The 19,440-nt window shown below is 49.1% G+C and overlaps 1 protein-coding gene across 4 annotated transcripts in view; it reads left to right on the top strand.

The window, feature by feature from the left end:
* SEZ6L2 (seizure related 6 homolog like 2) overlaps nt 1-19,440 on the top strand; it is an 87,945-nt gene that overhangs the window by 56,487 nt on the left and 12,018 nt on the right. For all 4 annotated transcript variants that reach the window (XM_083152402.1, XM_083152401.1, XM_083152403.1 and 1 more), the window contains 2 exons: nt 5,747-5,941; nt 15,856-15,994. In XM_083152402.1, coding sequence (XP_083008528.1) covers nt 5,747-5,941; nt 15,856-15,994 — 334 coding nt within the window. The remainder of the gene's footprint in view (nt 1-5,746; nt 5,942-15,855; nt 15,995-19,440) is intronic.

Genomic DNA, 19,440 nt, shown 5'->3' with positions numbered 1-19,440 from the left:
CCATGCAAACGCGGGGCGTACGCATGGTAATGAGGGCATGACGCCACTCATGGGGGCGGAAAGCTGACGTCGCCGGATGTCAGCTTTCAGCCCCCATACAAGCTACCACACGGACGATTGTCCGTGTGGTCTCAGCTTGCGGGAGCTGCCGCGGCGTGCGGTCCTGCCTTCGATGGTCGTCGACCATCGAATGCAGGGGGCAGCTCCCAGCATGGTGGAGGCGTACGCCTCCACCATTTTCGTGCGGTTCGCCAGCCGTCCGTGTACGGACGGCCGTGGCGAACCGTATGGTGGGCGGGGATTCGTCTGGTGCGGTCGGAGCCGCATATGCGGCTCGACCGCACCAACCAGAATAAGGGCCCTTGTGCACTGCAGGTGGGGCAGATGTAACTTGTGCAGAGAGAATTAGATTTGGGTGGCGTTTTTCTTCAAAGTGAGATCTATATTGAAGTGTAAAATCATGCAGTCAGTATTTTCCCTGCACAGAAACAAAATAACTCACCCAAATCTAATTCTCTCTGCACATGTTACATCTGCCCCACCTGCAGTGCACATGGTTTTGTCCATCTAAGAAGGATTTTGTCAGAAAGAGTGAACTAGAATAAACCCCTATGTAACAGGTTCTAGCTGTCACCATGGAAACATCTGTGTAAATAGTAACAGGGTTCTAGCTTTCACCATGTCTACGTCTGTGTAACTAGTAACAGGGTCTAGCTGTCACCATGACTACATCTGTGTAACTAAGAAACGGGTTCTAGTTGTTACCAATGCTATATATGTCAAACAATGTATCAGGTTACAGGTAATAGCTTGTATATGTGTGCATGTTTCATGTATATCAAGGTCATACCTCCCAACGTGACCCTCTCCAGGAGGGACAGAATGCTCTGTTCCTGGACTTCCATCACACGGGACTCTGCATTGTAAACTACCCATCACACGGGACTCTGCATTGTATACTGCCCATCACACGGGACTCTGCATCGTATACTGCCCATCAAACGGGACTCTGCATCGTATACTGCCCATCACACGGGACTCTGCATCGTATACTGGCCATCACACGGGACTCTGCATTGTATACTGCCCATCACACGGGACTCTGAATTGTATACTGCCCATCACACAGGACTCTGAATTGTATACTGCCCATCACACGGGACTCTGCATTGTATACTGCCCATCACACGTGACTCTGCATTGTATACTGCCCATCACACGGGACTCTGCATTGTATACTACCCATCACACGGGACTCTGCATCGTATACTGCCCATCACACGGGACTCTGCATTGTATACTGCCCATCACACGGGACTCTGCATTGTATACTGCCCATCACACGGGACTCTGCATTGTATGCTGCCCATCACACGGGACTCTGCATTGTATACTGTCCATCACACGGGACTCTGCATTGTATACTGTCCATCACACGGGACTCTGCGTTGTATACTGCCCATCACACGTGACTCTGCATTGTATGCTGCCCATCACACATGACTCTGCATTGTATACTGCCCATCATACGGGACTCTGCATTGTACACTGCACATAACACAGGACTCTGCATCATACACTGCCCATCACACGGGACTCTGCATCGTATACTGCCCATCACACGGGACTCTGCATTATATACTGCCCATCAAACGGGACTCTGCATTATATACTGCCCATCAAACGGGACTCTGCATTGTATACTGCCCATCACACGGGACTTTGCATTGTATACTGTCCATCACACGGGACTCTCCATTGTATACTGTCCATCACACGGGACTCTGCATTGTATACTGCCCATCACACGTGACTCTGCATTGTATGCTGCCCATCACACGGGACTCTGCATTGTATACTGCCCATCACACGGGACTCTGCATTGTATACTGCTCATCATATGGGACTCTGCATTGTATACTCCCATCACACAGGACTCTCCATTGTATATTGTGTCCATAGGGTTCTGCATTGTAGAATGGCCATCACACGGGACTCTGCATTGTATACTGCCCATCACACAGGACTCTGCATCGTAAATTGCCCATCACAGGGGACTCTGCATCATATACTGTCCATCACACGGGACTCTGCATTGTACACTGCCCATCACATGGGACTCTGCATCGTACACTGCCCATCACACGCGACTCTGCATTGTATACTGCCCATCACACGGGACTGCATCGTACACTGCCCATCACACGCGACTCTGCATTGTATACTGCCCATCACACGGGACTCTGCATTGTACACTGCACATAACACGGGACTCTGCATTGTATACTGCCCATCACACGGGACTCTGCATTGTACACTGCACATAACACGGGACTCTGCATTGTATACTGCCCATCACACGCGACTCTGCATTGTATACTGCACATCACAGGGGACTCTGCATTATATACTGCCCATCACAGGGGACTCTGCATTATATACTGCCCATCACACGCGACTCTGCATTGTATACTGCCCATCACACGCGACTCTGCATTGTATACTGCCCATCACACGCGACTCTGCATTATATACTGCCCGTCACACGCGACTCTGCATTGTATACTGCCCGTCACACGGGACTCTGCATTGTAAACTGCCCGTCACACGGGACTCTGCATTGTTTACTGCCAGTCACACGGGACTCTGCATTATATACTGCCCGTCACACGGGACTCTGCATTATATACTGCCCGTCACACGGGACTCTGCATTGTATACTGCCCGTCACACGGGACTCTGCATTGTATACTGCCCATCACAGGGGACTCTGCATCATATACTGTCCATCACACGGGACTCTGCATCGTATACTGCCCATCACACTGGACTCTGCATTGTATACTGCCCATCACACGGGACTCTGCATCATATATTGTCCATCACACGGGACTCTGCATCGTATACTGCCCATCACACTGGACTCTGCATTGTATGCTGCCCATCACACAGGACTCTGTACTGTATACTGGCTGTCACACTGGACTCTGCACTGTATACTGCCCATCACACGGGACTCTGCATTGTATACTGCTCATCATATGGGACTCTGCATTGTATACTGCCCATCACACGGGACTCTGCATTGTATACTACCCATCACACGGGACTCTGCATCGTATACTGCCCATCACACGGGACTCTGCATTGTATACTGCCCATCACACGGGACTCTGCATCGTATACTGCCCATCACACGGGACTCTGCATTGTATACTGCCCATCACACGGGACTCTGCATCATATATTGTCCATCACACGGGACTCTGCATCGTATACTGCCCGTCACACGGGACTCTGCATTGTATAATGCCCGTCACACGGGACTCTGCATTGTATACTGCCCGTCACACGGGACTCTGCCTCGTATACTGCCCATCACACGGGACTCTGCATCGTATACTGCCCATCACACGGACTCTGCATTGTATACTGTCCGTCACACAGGACTCTGCATTGTATACTGTCCGTCACACAGGACTCTGCATCGTATACTGCCCGTCACACAGGACTCTGCATTGTATAATGCCCGTCATACGGGACTCTGCATTGTATAATGCCCTTCACACGGGACTCTGCATTGTATACTGCCCATCACACGGGACTCTGCATTGTATACTGGCCATCACACGGGACTCTGCATCGTATACTGCCTATCACACGGACTCTGCATTGTATACTGCCCGTCACACAGGACTCTGCATCGTATACTGCCCGTCACACGGGACTCTGCATTGTATACTGTCCATCACACGGGACTCTGCATCGTATACTGCCCATCACACGGGACTCTGCATCGTATACTGCCCGTCACACAGGACTCTGCATCGTATACTGCCCGTCACACGGGACTCTGCTTTGTATACTGCCCATCACACGGGACTCTGCATTGTATAATGCCCGTCACACGGGACTCTGCATCGTATACTGCCCATCACACGGGACTCTGCATCGTATACTGCCCATCACACGGGACTCTGCATTGTATACTGCCCATCACACGGGACTCTGCATCGTATACTGCCCATCACACGGACTCTGCATTGTATACTGCCCGTCACACAGGACTCTGCATTGTATACTGCCCATCACACGGGACTCTGCTTTGTATACTGCCCATCACACGGGACTCTGCATCGTATACTGCCTATCACACGGACTCTGCATTGTATACTGCCCGTCACACAGGACTCTGCATCGTATACTGCCCGTCACACGGGACTCTGCATTGTATACTGTCCATCACACGGGACTCTGCATCGTATACTGCCCATCACACGGGACTCTGCATCGTATACTGCCCGTCACACAGGACTCTGCATCGTATACTGCCCGTCACACGGGACTCTGCTTTGTATACTGCCCATCACACGGGACTCTGCATTGTATAATGCCCGTCACACGGGACTCTGCATCGTATACTGCCCATCACACGGGACTCTGCATCGTATACTGCCCATCACACGGGACTCTGCATTGTATACTGCCCATCACACGGGACTCTGCATCGTATACTGCCCATCACACGGGACTCTGCATTGTATAATGCCCGTCACACGGGACTCTGCATCGTATACTGCCCGTCACACAGGACTCTGCATTGTATACTGCCCATCACACGGGACTCTGCATCGTATACTGCCCACGTATACTGACACATGTGCCCCCAGCAGCAGAAATCAATCGATGGTGGCCAACCATCGAATGCTTTCTCCGGCCTTCGCAATTCTAAGTCAGTGGACACTGACTTTTATTTGTGGGCACTAGGACAAAGACATTGCAGGCGGCTGATGTCATGTTGTCATGGCCGCCTGCCCCCGACAGACTTTGTCCCGCCCACACTCCTATGGCAACACCCAGTGATCCCATGACCCATCGCCGCCCTGTCCCTCCCTCCAAGCTGCGAAGGGCCTGGCCCTGTCATTTACAGTTGGGGTTTGTACATCATGCTTTGCACAATGCGACCATCGAGGCAGTGAACCAGGAACATCCTCTGTATGCAGCTGTGACCCGAAATACCCTCCGCACCTATTACACTTCATTCCCCCTTTGTATCTGTCCAGTGGGCAATGGATCCACCATTCTCCCACATCACCGGCCTCGGCCTTCATGTTCCAATGGGTAACAATGAGTACTAACAATCCAGGTATTTACAGTTGGTAAATCAAATTGAGGTACTGGTTCAGTCACCTGTGTCCAAGCATGCATGTACCTAAAACCGAGGTTGATATACTGGGTACACACTGGCCAATATATTGTCCGTTCAGTTGAATGGCCTCTATATGGCTGGGCCAATATGTATGATGTATGATGTTGTTCACAGACATATTGCGGCGGCAGAGTAGCACAGTTGGGGGATGATATATCTATAGATTTATGGACCCATCGAGCTATATAAGGGGCAATCCGCTTAACCTCTCTGGAGTCCCACGCAGGGCGCTTTATTCGTGTGTGCAATAGTGAACTTAGTCTCCAGGAAATGGGAGGCGCCATGTTTCTGGAGACCTGCACATGCTCAGTAGGCTTAAAGCCTGGAAACAGAGCCCCATTGCTGCAAAATTGTATACGTGCTTCCAAACAGATATGAAGGGAATGATGAGCAATTGCTGATAGCAGGCTAGCCGTACGTTATAATGTAATACACAGGGAATGGCGTGGATATGTCTATGTGGGCATTGTGATCTGCATGCTAGCGCCCTCTCCTGGTCAGGTCATCTCTCTCACTCACCTCTATATGTGTTTTCAGTGTTCTCAGAGACCCGCTGTTATGAACCTTTCTTGGCACATGGAAATTTCAGCACAACGGACCCTCTGTTCTCTCCGGGGACACTGGTCTCGTTCTCCTGTAACGCGGGGTACATGCTGGAACAGGGACCTCCAGTCATAGAGTGTGTGGACCCCACAGACCCTCACTGGAATGAGAGCGAGCCTGTGTGTAAAGGTAAGAGGTAATTTTACAGTGTTTGGCTGGAAAACACTATAGCAGAACATTGTTATGCATATACAGCTGCAATTATATATAGAATATAGGCACGCTGTATATCAGGAGTGGCTGTGTGCTGGTACTGAGAGGCCGTGTGCTGGTACTGAGAGCCTGTGTGCTGATACTGAGAGGCCATGTGCTGGTACAGAGAGCCTGTGTGCTGATACTGAGAGGCTGTGTGCTGGTACAGAAATGCTGTGTGCTGGTACTGAGAGGCCGTGTGCTGGTACTGAGAGGCCGTGTGCTGGTACTGAGAGGCCGTGTGTTGGTACAGAGAGGCCTTGTGCTGGTACAGAGAAGCCTTGTGTGCTGGTACAGAAATGCTGTGCTCTAGTACTGAGAGGCCGTGTGCTGGTACAGAGAGGCCTTGTGTGCTGGTACAGAAATGCAGTGTTCTAGACCTGAGAGGCCGTGTGCTGATACTGAGAGGCCACAGGGCCGGTGCAAGGCACCGGAGCGCCCCAGGCGAGTCGGGCTGGGGGCGCCCCGGTGCCGGGGGGGTGGGGGGGGGGGGGGGTGGGGGGGTGGGGGGTGGTACCTGGCGTTCGGCGCGGTGGGGGGGGGGGGGGGTGGGGGGTGGTACCTGGCGTTCGGCGCTGTCTATTTAAAGCTGGCGGCGGAGGCAGCGGGGGTCCCTGCAGTCTATTAAAAACCACGAGCGCTATCCGCCGGGCTATGCGGAAGCGCTTCTAGTGTGAAAACACTGGCAGCACGCTGATTGGCTGCCAGAGTTTTTACACTAGAAGCGCTTCCGCATAGCCCGGCGGATAGCGCTCGTGATTTTTAATAGACTGTAGGGACCCCCGCTGCCTCCGCCGCCAGCTTTAAATAGACAGCGCCGTAGCTAGGACAGGTACCCGGGCGGCATTTTCCGCCCTCCAGTGGCCGGCGCCCTAGGCAAATGCCTAGGTTTGCCTAGTGGTGGCGCCGGCCCTGAGAGGCCATGTGCTGGTACAGAGAGCCTGTGTGCTGATACTGAGAGCCTGTGTGCTGGTACAGAAATGCTGTGTTCTAGTACTGAGAGGCTGTGTGCTGGTACTGAGAGGCTGTGTGCTGGTACTGAGAGGCCGTGTGCTGGTACTGAGAGCCTGTGTGCTGATACTGAGAGGCCATGTGCTGGTACAGAGAGCCTGTGTGCTGATACTGAGAGCTTGTGTGCTGATACTGAGAGGCTGTGTGCTGGTACAGAAATGCTGTGTGCTGGTACTGAGAGGCTGTGTGCTGGTACCATAGGCGAATCTAGAATTATGGTAATGGGTGGTCCCAGATCTAGACATAACAGTAGGGAGACCTTTGCGCGGCGCAGCCGCGCCGCAAAAAGGGGGCGTGGCCTCATGGGAAGGAGGCGTGGCATCACAAAAAGGGGTGTGGTATTACACTTTAGACCATACACAGTAATACCCATTACACATTTTAGCAAACTCCGTAATACCCATTACACACAAAGCCACACGCCGTAATGCCAATTACACATAAGGCCACACACCATAATGCCCTTTACACATTGTGCCACACATCATGATGCCCATTACATACTATATAACAAACCGTAATGCCCATTACATATTTGCCACATAAGTGCTGATTACCTACGTGCTCATTGCTAGGGGGTTCTTGCTTGATGGCACCATAGTACCCATTACACATGATGCCGCACACCATAGTACCCATTACACATGATGCCGCACACCATAGTACCCATTACAGATGATGCCGCGCACCATAGTACCCATTACACATGATGCTGCGCACCATAGTACCCATTACACATGATGCTGCACACATAATGCCGCTTACACATGATGCTGCACACCGTAATGCCCCTTACACATGATGCTGCACAAATAATGCCTCTTACACATGATGCTGCACACCGTAATGCCCCTTACATATTAAGCCACACATTATGCATAATGCCCCCACATACCGCCACTTGTAGCATCCCTTAAGCAATGCCCCCAAAAGTGCCACTTACTGTAAATTTTTATATGAGCCTTCGCTGCTGCTGCTGCAGGGAGAGATGGAGAGTGGTGCAGCTGCTTCTATGGGGAGAGGAGCAGAGCACAGCGCAGAGCAAGCTCCCACTCCCCTCCTGGTGTCCCCTCTAGCCGAGTGGACATTTGAAATATTGTGCGCGCTGTTGTTGTGCGTGACGTCGGGGGAGTACGCCAGGCGCCGGCACCACATGATTAAAGGGGGGGGGGGGCGGGCTGAGGTGAAAGCGGGGAGAAGAATTGGAGCGGAAGCTGCAGGGGTGACAGTCATTGACAGCTGGGCAGAGAGCAGGGGGCTGCCCGGCTGTATTCAGAGCACTGCAGGTCACGGCTGTTTGAAATAATACCCCTTTCACAACAGAAAATGCAGGGATTTACCTGGGAATATGGACCCAGGATCATGCAGGGACATTCCCAGGCTGACCCCTCATACACCAGCCTAGTCCCTGCATTTTCTGGTGTGAGGGGGAGAGACAACCACTCCCCTCTCCCTACCCCCCTTTAACCAACCAGCTATATCTTCGGAACCAACTGACCCATTTACATGAGACCAGTATCATATTGAATAACTTTTGAGTTGGCTTCGAATGATTTTGGTCCCGTGAAACTGGGCTGTTTGGTTTCAGAGAAATCTGCCCTCAAAGAACATAAACAGTCATGAAATTACATTTAAGAAATGAAAAAAAAAAAAAAAAAAACAGTTTAACCACAATATCCCTGGAACCAATTAACCCATATGGATCCCAGCCTGGTATCAGATTGAAGGCCCAGCGATTTTGGTTCGACTGAAATCAACAACGAGCTTCAGTGATGCCGAAGGGGGAACTGGCAGCCGTTGAACTGGGTGGGGGTCGGAATTAGCGGGTCCCATGTTATACAATAGGGAAAATGTTCCAGCTTTGCCTGGCAGTATCTCCGGTTCCCAGGGGGCTAGAGACACGGAGCTGGGCTCGTTGGAAAGCCCCATCCCTCAGCTACAAAATGGGCTAATGGGTGGTCCTGTGCACCCCCGGACCACCCCCTAGATTCGCCTATGGCTGGTACTGAGAGGCTGTGTGCTGGTACTGAGAGGCTGTGTGCTGATACTGAGAGGCCATGTGCTGGTACAGAGAGCCTGTGTGCTGATACTGAGAGGCTGTGTGCTGGTACAAAAATGCTGTGTTCTAGTACTGAGAGGCTGTGTGCTGGTACAGAAATGCTGTGTTCTAGTGTGACAGTGCCCCTGTAACAGTGTGGTGCAAGATGGCGTACCTGATTCTGGACTTGACGGCTTCGGCAGCTTCGGACCTCTTCTCTGGAAGAATTTGTGGCAGGGAATGGCACAACCCAAGGAGACCCACAAAAGCAATACCACTAACAGTTAGCAGCGACAGTAATTTATTTTACTAAAAACACACTCATTGGTCGCTGTAAAGTTTCAATAGCAAATAACAATAAGAAATACTCAGCATAATAAAATTCACCATAAAGCATCAAATAAAACAACAATCACTCAGTATGCTAACCTCAAATAGTCTATGGCAGTTCTAACTGACATCCGCCAGGTGATGCTTCTTATTTCTATCTATCTTCACTCTCTAAATCGGCAATCAATTTCAACACTTCACAGAACTTAATGCAAATTATTAGCAATAAACAATATACTCTGTCATGGATAACCAGTCACTGTTCAAAACAATGGTCCCTCGTCGACAGGTCCTCACATGTATACAGTCCCTATAATAGTGTGCACACTAATGTAAAACAGTCCTCTGAACACATGGGCAGGCAGATTACCTTGGGGCAACCTCCTGTTGGTAGCTGCAAAACAGGCTGCAGACATATCCTCAGTACATGGCTGGCTTTTACAGTGAGAGTCTCATAGGTGCTGTCCCCACTCTGGCTCTAGGGGTTCCCCTATTCTTGACAAGCAGCTAATGCTGTGGCTTGAAGCAACAACCCCTCTCTGTATGTGGGTTGTAAACAGATGATATGGGATGACCCTCCTGGGTATTACAAGGGTGCACTGCAGATGCTGCCACAGGGAGACTGAATCAGTACCTTGGGTGTTGCTGGTTCCTCTGCTGGCTGGGTGCTCCAGTGTGCTCTCTCTCTCTCTCTCTCTCTCTCTCTGTCTTCCTGTTTCTTCTCACACTTGGGACAGCAGCCCTCTTCACCTTCCTCTTACACTCCTTTACTCTCTGACACTGGGTTGTGCAGCTCCACACTGATGCTGTATTTCACAGGGCTTTCTCTTCTCTCCTCTCTGCACACTTGTCTCTCTCACACTGCTGCTGACCTCCCAGCTTCCTGTCACACGTAGAGGGGAGCTGGGACACTAGCTGAGTCTGTTAACCCCTCATAGCCCTGCAGCTTCCACAAGCAAAGGAGGTTTTCTTCTGAACAGCTTTGACAATTAAAATCTCTTTGGGGGCACAAGAGTACACCAGTGGTGGACTGCCACACACCTCCCTGCTGGAAATTTGCCTGTCCGCAGGCAACTTAACCAGAGGCAATAAGTCCCGGACAAAGTCCTGTCAATAAACATTCTAACGGCAAATGAAACAATTGCAAACAATGATACATTACTTAACAACTACAAGTATCACTACCTTCCTACTACCTGATATCTAATGTGGGCTCCCCGGGCCAACCATCCCTCCGCCACAGGTCTCCCATCCCTCTGCGGTCCAGGTGCTTCATCGACGTCCATGGATGGCGCCCACTCTCACGGCATACGACCGGCACTTAAGCACGTCTCGCCTCTCGATCTTGCCTCTTGGATCGCAGAATCGCCTGCTGTATCTGGAAGGCAAATTCTTCCCCGGAGATGGTCGTGTACTCGCCGTCCTTTACAGGCTTCCCATTGATGAAACAGGTCTCGGCCTTCTCATCTCTCTCTGCTGTTTCTATCTTGGCCTTGGGTTCAGGCAACGGTATAGCTGGTTCCACTTCTGATGGCTCCACGGTCTCTGTCATGGCCATATGGACCACAATTTTGGAGTTTCTCTCCGGTTCAGCCATTCTGACATTTCTTGGCCCTAGGTTCGCCGCTCGGTAACCGGCATCATCCATTCTAGGCACATACTCCCGCGTCGGCTCTGGAAGTTGAGGCCTAGTCACTGCTTGCTGCCTCTGGTGAACTGCCTCACTCCACATGACCGGTTTCTCGCTTGTCCTTGTGATCTCAGGTTCTGGTGGGCGGGGCATCTGTCCTGGTCGAGGGCGTTTGACGCTAACCCTTTCATTCTCGCACTTGATCTCCCTTGGTTCGGCTCTACTTCCACCATGGCTGTACTCTTGCTGATAGTACGGTGGAGGCTCTCGATGGTGTGGATAGTGCTCTGGAGCGCGTCTGTTACGTTGCACTGGTGTGCCATCTGGCCCGGTCACGTTGGCGGCCTTGGTGCCTTTCTTCCCGCTTGTCAATTCGAATTCTACAGCCTCACCGTTGCTCAGGCTCCGGAAGCTATTTTGGGGATCGGCATGCTGAATGGCGGTATAGTGCACATACACGCTACGGCCGGTATCTGCGCGTTTAATGAAGCCATACCCGCGTGGTACATCAAACCACAGGACACGACCTGCAATTCTTCTTGGGCTGGCTCGTGGTCTACCCCTCGACGATATCACACCGGATGCTCTTGCCGTGTTCTGAAACACTGCCGGTGGACCTCCTGTCCTGTGTCTTCTCACGGTCTGTGGGCATACATTGGTTCGGTCAGTGGGTAGTTGTCCTGACCTCCATGGGGGATTCCGCTTCTGTCTGCGCCTTCCGCCACATTCACGTCGCTGTCTTTCCTTTTCATCCTCTGCCCATTCCTGACGCATCTCACGGATCATCCTGGTCATTTCGGTCATCGCTCCGATGATGGCCCCAATCGCGTTCTGATTGGCTTGGGCTGGTGGAGTGGCGGTTCTTCGCATCTCCTGCGGTTCTGTGTACTGCGATCGCCACATCTTGCCGTTCACAGGGGTCTTGTGCAATCCTGTTCGTAGACGCCAAGTGTGACAGTGCCCCTGTAACAGTGTGGTGCAAGATGGCGTACCTGATTCTGGACTTGACGGCTTCGGCAGCTTCGGACCTCTTCTCTGGAAGAATTTGTGGCAGGGAATGGCACAACCCAAGGAGACCCACAAAAGCAATACCACTAACAGTTAGCAGCGACAGTAATTTATTTTACTAAAAACACACTCATTGGTCGCTGTAAAGTTTCAATAGCAAATAACAATAAGAAATACTCAGCATAATAAAATTCACCATAAAGCATCAAATAAAACAACAATCACTCAGTATGCTAACCTCAAATAGTCTATGGCAGTTCTAACTGACATCCGCCAGGTGATGCTTCTTATTTCTATCTATCTTCACTCTCTAAATCGGCAATCAATTTCAACACTTCACAGAACTTAATGCAAATTATTAGCAATAAACAATATACTCTGTCATGGATAACCAGTCACTGTTCAAAACAATGGTCCCTCGTCGACAGGTCCTCACATGTATACAGTCCCTATAATAGTGTGCACACTAATGTAAAACAGTCCTCTGAACACATGGGCAGGCAGATTACCTTGGGGCAACCTCCTGTTGGTAGCTGCAAAACAGGCTGCAGACATATCCTCAGTACATGGCTGGCTTTTACAGTGAGAGTCTCATAGGTGCTGTCCCCACTCTGGCTCTAGGGGTTCCCCTATTCTTGACAAGCAGCTAATGCTGTGGCTTGAAGCAACAACCCCTCTCTGTATGTGGGTTGTAAACAGATGATATGGGATGACCCTCCTGGGTATTACAAGGGTGCACTGCAGATGCTGCCACAGGGAGACTGAATCAGTACCTTGGGTGTTGCTGGTTCCTCTGCTGGCTGGGTGCTCCAGTGTGCTCTCTCTCTCTCTCTCTCTCTCTCTGTCTTCCTGTTTCTTCTCACACTTGGGACAGCAGCCCTCTTCACCTTCCTCTTACACTCCTTTACTCTCTGACACTGGGTTGTGCAGCTCCACACTGATGCTGTATTTCACAGGGCTTTCTCTTCTCTCCTCTCTGCACACTTGTCTCTCTCACACTGCTGCTGACCTCCCAGCTTCCTGTCACACATAGAGGGGAGCTGGGACACTAGCTGAGTCTGTTAACCCCTCATAGCCCTGCAGCTTCCACAAGCAAAGGAGGTTTTCTTCTGAACAGCTTTGACAATTAAAATCTCTTTGGGGGCACAAGAGTACACCAGTGGTGGACTGCCACACTAGTACTGAGAGGCTGTGTGCTGGTACAGAAATGCTGTGTTCTAGTACTGAGAGGCTGTGTGCTGGTACTGAGAGGCCGTGTGTTGGTACAGAGAGCCTGTGTGCTGATACTGAGAGGCTGTGTGCTGGTACCGAAATGCTGTGTTCTAGTACTGAGAGCCTGTGTGCTGATACTGAGAGGCCATGTGCTGGTACAGAGAGCCTGTGTGCTGATACTGAGAGCTTGTGTGCTGATACTGAGAGGCTGTGTGCTGGTACAGAAATGCTGTGTTCTAGTACTGAGAGGCCATGTGCTGGTACAGAAATGCTGTGTTCTAGTACTGAGTGGCCGTGTGCTGGTACGGAGAGGCCTTGTGGGCTGGTACAGAAATGCTGTGTGCTAGTACTGAGAGGCCGTGTGCTGGTACTGAGAGGCTGTGTGCTGGTACAGAGAGGCCTTGTGCTGGTACAGAGAAGCCTTGTGTGCTGGTACAGAAATGCTGTGCTCTAGTACTGAGAGGCTGTGTGCTGGTACTGAGAGGCCGTGTGCTGGTACAGAGAGGCCATGTGCTGATACAGAGAGGCTTTGTGTGCTGGTACAGAAATGCTGTGTTCTGGTACTGAGAGGCCGTGTGCTGGTACAGAGAGGCCTTGTGTTGATACAGAGAGGCCGTGTGTGCCGGTACGGAGAGGCCGTGTGTGCCTGTTCGGAGAGGCCGTGTGTGCCTGTACGGAGAGGCCGTGTGTGCCGGTACAGAGAGGCTGTGTGTGCCGGTACAGAGAGGCCGTGTGTGCCGGTACAGAGAGGCCGTGTGTGCCGGCACAGAGAGGCCCTGTTCCTCTCTGTACTAGTACATTGCGCCTCTACCAAAATATACACATATTCTATGTACCAGCATACAGCCTCTATGTATCAGAACACATTCTCTATGTACCAGCATACAGCCTCTATGTATCAGCATACAGCCTCTATGTATCAGAACACAGCCTCTATGTACCAGCATACAGCCTCTATGTATCAGCATACAGCCTCTATGTATCAGCATACAGCCTCTCTAGATGCAAGACACCGAGGCCCATGCTGTGTCAGTAGGGGTGTGTGTGCTCTCCTCTATTTATATGCAGGACACTGAGGCCCATCCGGTGTCAGTAGGGGTGTGTGTGCTCTCCTCTATGTATATGCAGGACACTGAGGCCCATCCGGTGTCAGTAGGGGGTGTGTGCTCTCCTCTATGTATATGCAGGACACTGAGGCCCATCCGGTGTCAGTAGGGGTGTGTGTGCTCTCCTCTATGTATATGCAGGACACTAAGGCCCATCCGGTGTCAGTGTGTGTGTGTGTGGGGGGGGGGGTGTACTCTCTTCCATGTATATGCAGGACACTGAGGTCCATCTGGTGTCAATAGGGGGTTGTGTACTCTCCTCTATGTATATGCAGGACACTGAGGTCCATCTGGTGTCAGTAGGGGAGTGTGTGCTCTCATCTATGTATATGCAGGACACTGAGGCCCATCCAGTGTCAGTAGGGGGGTGTGTGCACTCCTCTATGTATATGCAGGACACTGAGGCCCATCCGGTGTCAGTAGGGGAGTGTGTGCTCTCCTCTCTGTATATGCAGGACACTGAGGCCCATCCGGTGTCAGTATGGGTGTGTGTGCTCTCCTCTCTGTATATGCAGGACACTGAGGCCCATCCGGTGTCAGTAGGGGAGTGTGTGCTCTCCTCTCTGTATATGCAGGACACTGAGGCCCATCCGGTGTCAGTAGGGGAGTGTGTGCTCTCCTCTCTGTATATGCAGGACACTGAGGCCCATCTGGTGTCAATAGGGGGTTGTGTACTCTCCTCTATGTATATGCAGGACACTGAGGTCCATCTGGTGTCAGTAGGGGAGTGTGTGCTCTCATCTATGTATATGCAGGACACTGAGGCCCATCCAGTGTCAGTAGGGGGGAGTGTGCACTCCTCTATGTATATGCAGGACACTGAGGCCCATCCGGTGTCAGTAGGGGAGTGTGTGCACTCCTCTATGTATATGCAGGACACTGAGGCCCATCCGGTGTCAGTAGGGGAGTGTGTGCTCTCCTCTATGTATATGCAGGACACTGAGGCCCATCCTGTGTCAGTAGGGGGGGGGGTGATCTCCTCTATATATATGCAGGACACTGAGGCCCATCCGGTGTCAGTAGGGGAGTGTGTGCTCTCCTCTCTGTATATGCAGGACACTGAGGCCCATCCGGTGTCAGTAGGGGAGTGTGTGCTCTCCTCTATGTAAGTGCAGGACATTTGGTGGTCAGAGGAGCAGGCCCATAGTCATCCTCATGGTAAGTTGTTGCCAGATATTCCTGACATACTTTGCCATGGAAGAATCTTGGGGGAGGTGTACGGATATATGTGGGTCGCAGTCATTTCCAGTTGCCATAGTAACTGTTATAGGCTCTTGATTAACTCCTTATTGGCTAGAAGAAACACCAGCGATGACGGGCCTGATACACAGAGATGGAGGAATGTGAGTCCTATATCCAGCCTTACAGTATATCAGTCACTTATTATTACCATATTGCAGAGATTAGTGGGGTTCAGTAAATAATGCATAATGGGGGTTGTAGCTCTTCTGGCTAGGCCGTACCGCACATGTCGTGATTTGCTCTTTCTGATTGGCTGTCTGCTTCATTCCCATAGCGCTGTGTGGGGGGGAGATCTCTGAACCGGCCGGGGTGATCCTGTCTCCGGATTGGCCACAGAACTACGCGAAGGGCCAGGACTGTGTATGGGGGATCCATGTTCAGGAGGACCGGAGGGTGCTGCTGGAGATAGAGATGTGAGTATGCGCTACATACAGAACACACGTGTAACACATGCACAAAGTGAGACACCGTCAATAATAATTTCCTTGCGCTGTTCTCTCGGCAAGCAGATGGAGCCATCCTCACTAGCCGTCTCTGGAGAGCCATGGTGAGCCATGACTAGCCAAGGCCTATCGTTCTCAGCTGCAATACAATACATAGAACAACACAGTAGGGGATTGGCAGAGTAAGTCCATTGCTCACTGAATCCTAATAAAGGGCTAGATGAGGAGGCTCCATCTGTATACCCCAAAACGTGAAAAACTGGTGTCGTCCTTTTCCTGTGTGGACCATTTCTACTTCCACCTATTCGACCTAGACACTAATAATCCACGCCGGTCTGAAGTTGGTGGTTGCCACAGCAACAGCAGACAATTATTATATTGATATATTGGCTGATCAATCAAACGTCCGATATGTCAGCCAGTGGAAACTCAGCATAAGGTCCTACATACCCACAATACATCTGTCCCTGTTATTAGTGATACCCACAATACATCTGTCCCTGTTATTAGTGATACGCACAATACATCTGTCCCCTGTTATTAGTGATACGTACAATACATCTGTCCCTTGTTATTAGTGATACGCACAATACATCTGTCCCTTGTTATTAGTGATACGTACAATACATCTGTCCCTTGTTATTAGTGATACGCACAATACATCTGTCCCTGTTATTAGTGATACGCACAATACATCTGTCCCTGTTATTAGTGATACGCACAATACATCTGTCCCCTGTTATTAGTGATACGCACAATACATCTGTCCCTTGTTATTAGTGATACGCACAATACATCTGTCCCTTGTTATTAGTGATACGCACAATACATCTGTCCCTTGTTATTAGTGATACGCACAATACATCTGTCCCTTGTTATTAGTGATACGCACAATACATCTGTCCCTGTTATTAGTGATACTCACAATACATCTGTCCCCTGTTATTAGTGATGCGCACAATACATCTGTCCCCTGTTATTAGTGATACGTACAATGCATCTGTCCCTGTTATTAGTGATACTCACAATACATCTGTCCCTGTTATTAGTGATACTCACAATACATCTGTCCCCTGTTATTAGTAATACGTACAATACATCTGTCCCTGTTATTAGTGATACTCACAATGCATCTGTCCCTGTTATTAGTGATACTCACAATACATCTGTCCCTGTTATTAGTGATACGCACAATACATCTGTCCCTTGTTATTAGTGATACGCACAATACATCTGTCCCTTGTTATTAGTGATACGCACAATACATCTGTCCCTTGTTATTAGTGATACGCACAATACATCTGTCCCTGTTATTAGTGATACTCACAATACATCTGTCCCCTGTTATTAGTGATGCGCACAATACATCTGTCCCCTGTTATTAGTGATACGTACAATGCATCTGTCCCTGTTATTAGTGATACTCACAATACATCTGTCCCTGTTATTAGTGATACTCACAATACATCTGTCCCCTGTTATTAGTAATACGTACAATACATCTGTCCCTGTTATTAGTGATACTCACAATGCATCTGTCCCTGTTATTAGTGATACGCACAATACATCTGTCCCCGTTATTTGTGATACGCACAATACATCTGTCCCCTGTTATTAGTGATACGCACAATACATATGTGCCTTGTTATTAGTGATACGCACAATACATCTGTCCCTGTTATTAGTGATACGCACGATACATCTGTCCCTGTTATTAGTGATACGCACAATACATCTGTGCCTTGTTATTAGTGATACGCACAATACATCTGTCCCTGTTATTAGTGATACGCACAATACATCTGTGCCTTGTTATTAGTGATACGCACAATACATCTGTCTGTGTTATTAGTGATGCGCACAATACATCTGTCACCTGTTATTAGTGATACGCACAATACATCTGTCCCCTGTTATTAGTGATACGCACAATACATATGTCCCTTGTTACTAGTGATACACACAATACATCTGTCCCCTGTTATTAGTGATACTCACAATACATCTGTCCCCTGTTATTAGTGATACACACAATACATCTGTCCCGTTGTTAGTGATATGCACAATACATCTGACCCCTGTTATTAGTGATACGCACAATACATATGTTCCTTGTTATTAGTGATACACACAATATGTCTGTCCATGTTATTAGTGATGCATACAATATACCTTTCCCATTATTAGTGATATGCACAATATATCTTTCCGTGTTATTAGTGATACGCACAATACATCTGTCCCCTGTTATTAGTGATGCACACAATACTTTACATCTGACCCTGATAATAGTAATACGCACAATACATCTGTCCCTGTTATTAGTGATACGCACAATACATATGTTCCTTGTTATTAGTGATACACACAATACATCTGTCCCCTGTTATTAGTGATACGCACAATACTTTACATCTGACTCTGTTAATAGTGATACGCAGAATACATCTGACCCCTGTTATTAGTGATACTCACAATACATCTGTCCCCTGTTATTAGTGATACACACAATACATCTGTCCCGTTGTTAGTGATATGCACAATACATCTGACCCCTGTTATTAGTGATACGCACAATACATATGTTCCTTGTTATTAGTGATACACACAATATGTCTGTCCATGTTATTAGTGATGCATACAATATACCTTTCCCATTATTAGTGATATGCACAATATATCTTTCCGTGTTATTAGTGATACGCACAATACATCTGTCCCCTGTTATTAGTGATGCACACAATACTTTACATCTGACCCTGATAATAGTAATACGCACAATACATCTGTCCCTGTTATTAGTGATACGCACAATACATATGTTCCTTGTTATTAGTGATACACACAATACATCTGTCCCCTGTTATTAGTGATACGCACAATACTTTACATCTGACTCTGTTAATAGTGATACGCAGAATACATCTGACCCCTGTTATTAGTGATACGCACAATATGTCTGTCCGTGTTATTAGTGATGCATACAATACATCTAACCCCTGTTATTAGTGATACGCACAATACATCTGACCCCTGTTATTAGTGATATGCGCAATACATATGTCCCCTGTTATTAGTGATACGCACAATACATCTGTCTGTGTTATTAGTGATGCGCACAATATATCTGTCCCGTTATTAGTGATACGCACAATTCATATGTCCCTTGTTATTAGTGATACGCACAATACATCTGACCCCTGTTATTAGTGATACGCACAATACATCTGTCTGTGTAATTAGTGATGCGCACAATACATCTGTCCCCAGTTATTAGTGATACGCACAATCCATCTGTCCCCTGTTATTTATGATATGCACAATACATATGTCCCATGTTATTCGTGATACACACAATACATCTGTCCCCTGTTATTAGTGATACACACAATATATCTGTCCCCTGTAATTAGTGA

This window comes from Crinia signifera, chromosome 7 (assembly GCF_055691185.1).
Source record: "Crinia signifera chromosome 7, ASM5569118v1, whole genome shotgun sequence".
NCBI lineage: Eukaryota > Metazoa > Chordata > Amphibia > Anura > Myobatrachidae > Crinia > Crinia signifera.
Note: the sequence above shows the minus strand (reverse complement) of the source record. Positions and strands in the feature narration are given on the sequence as shown.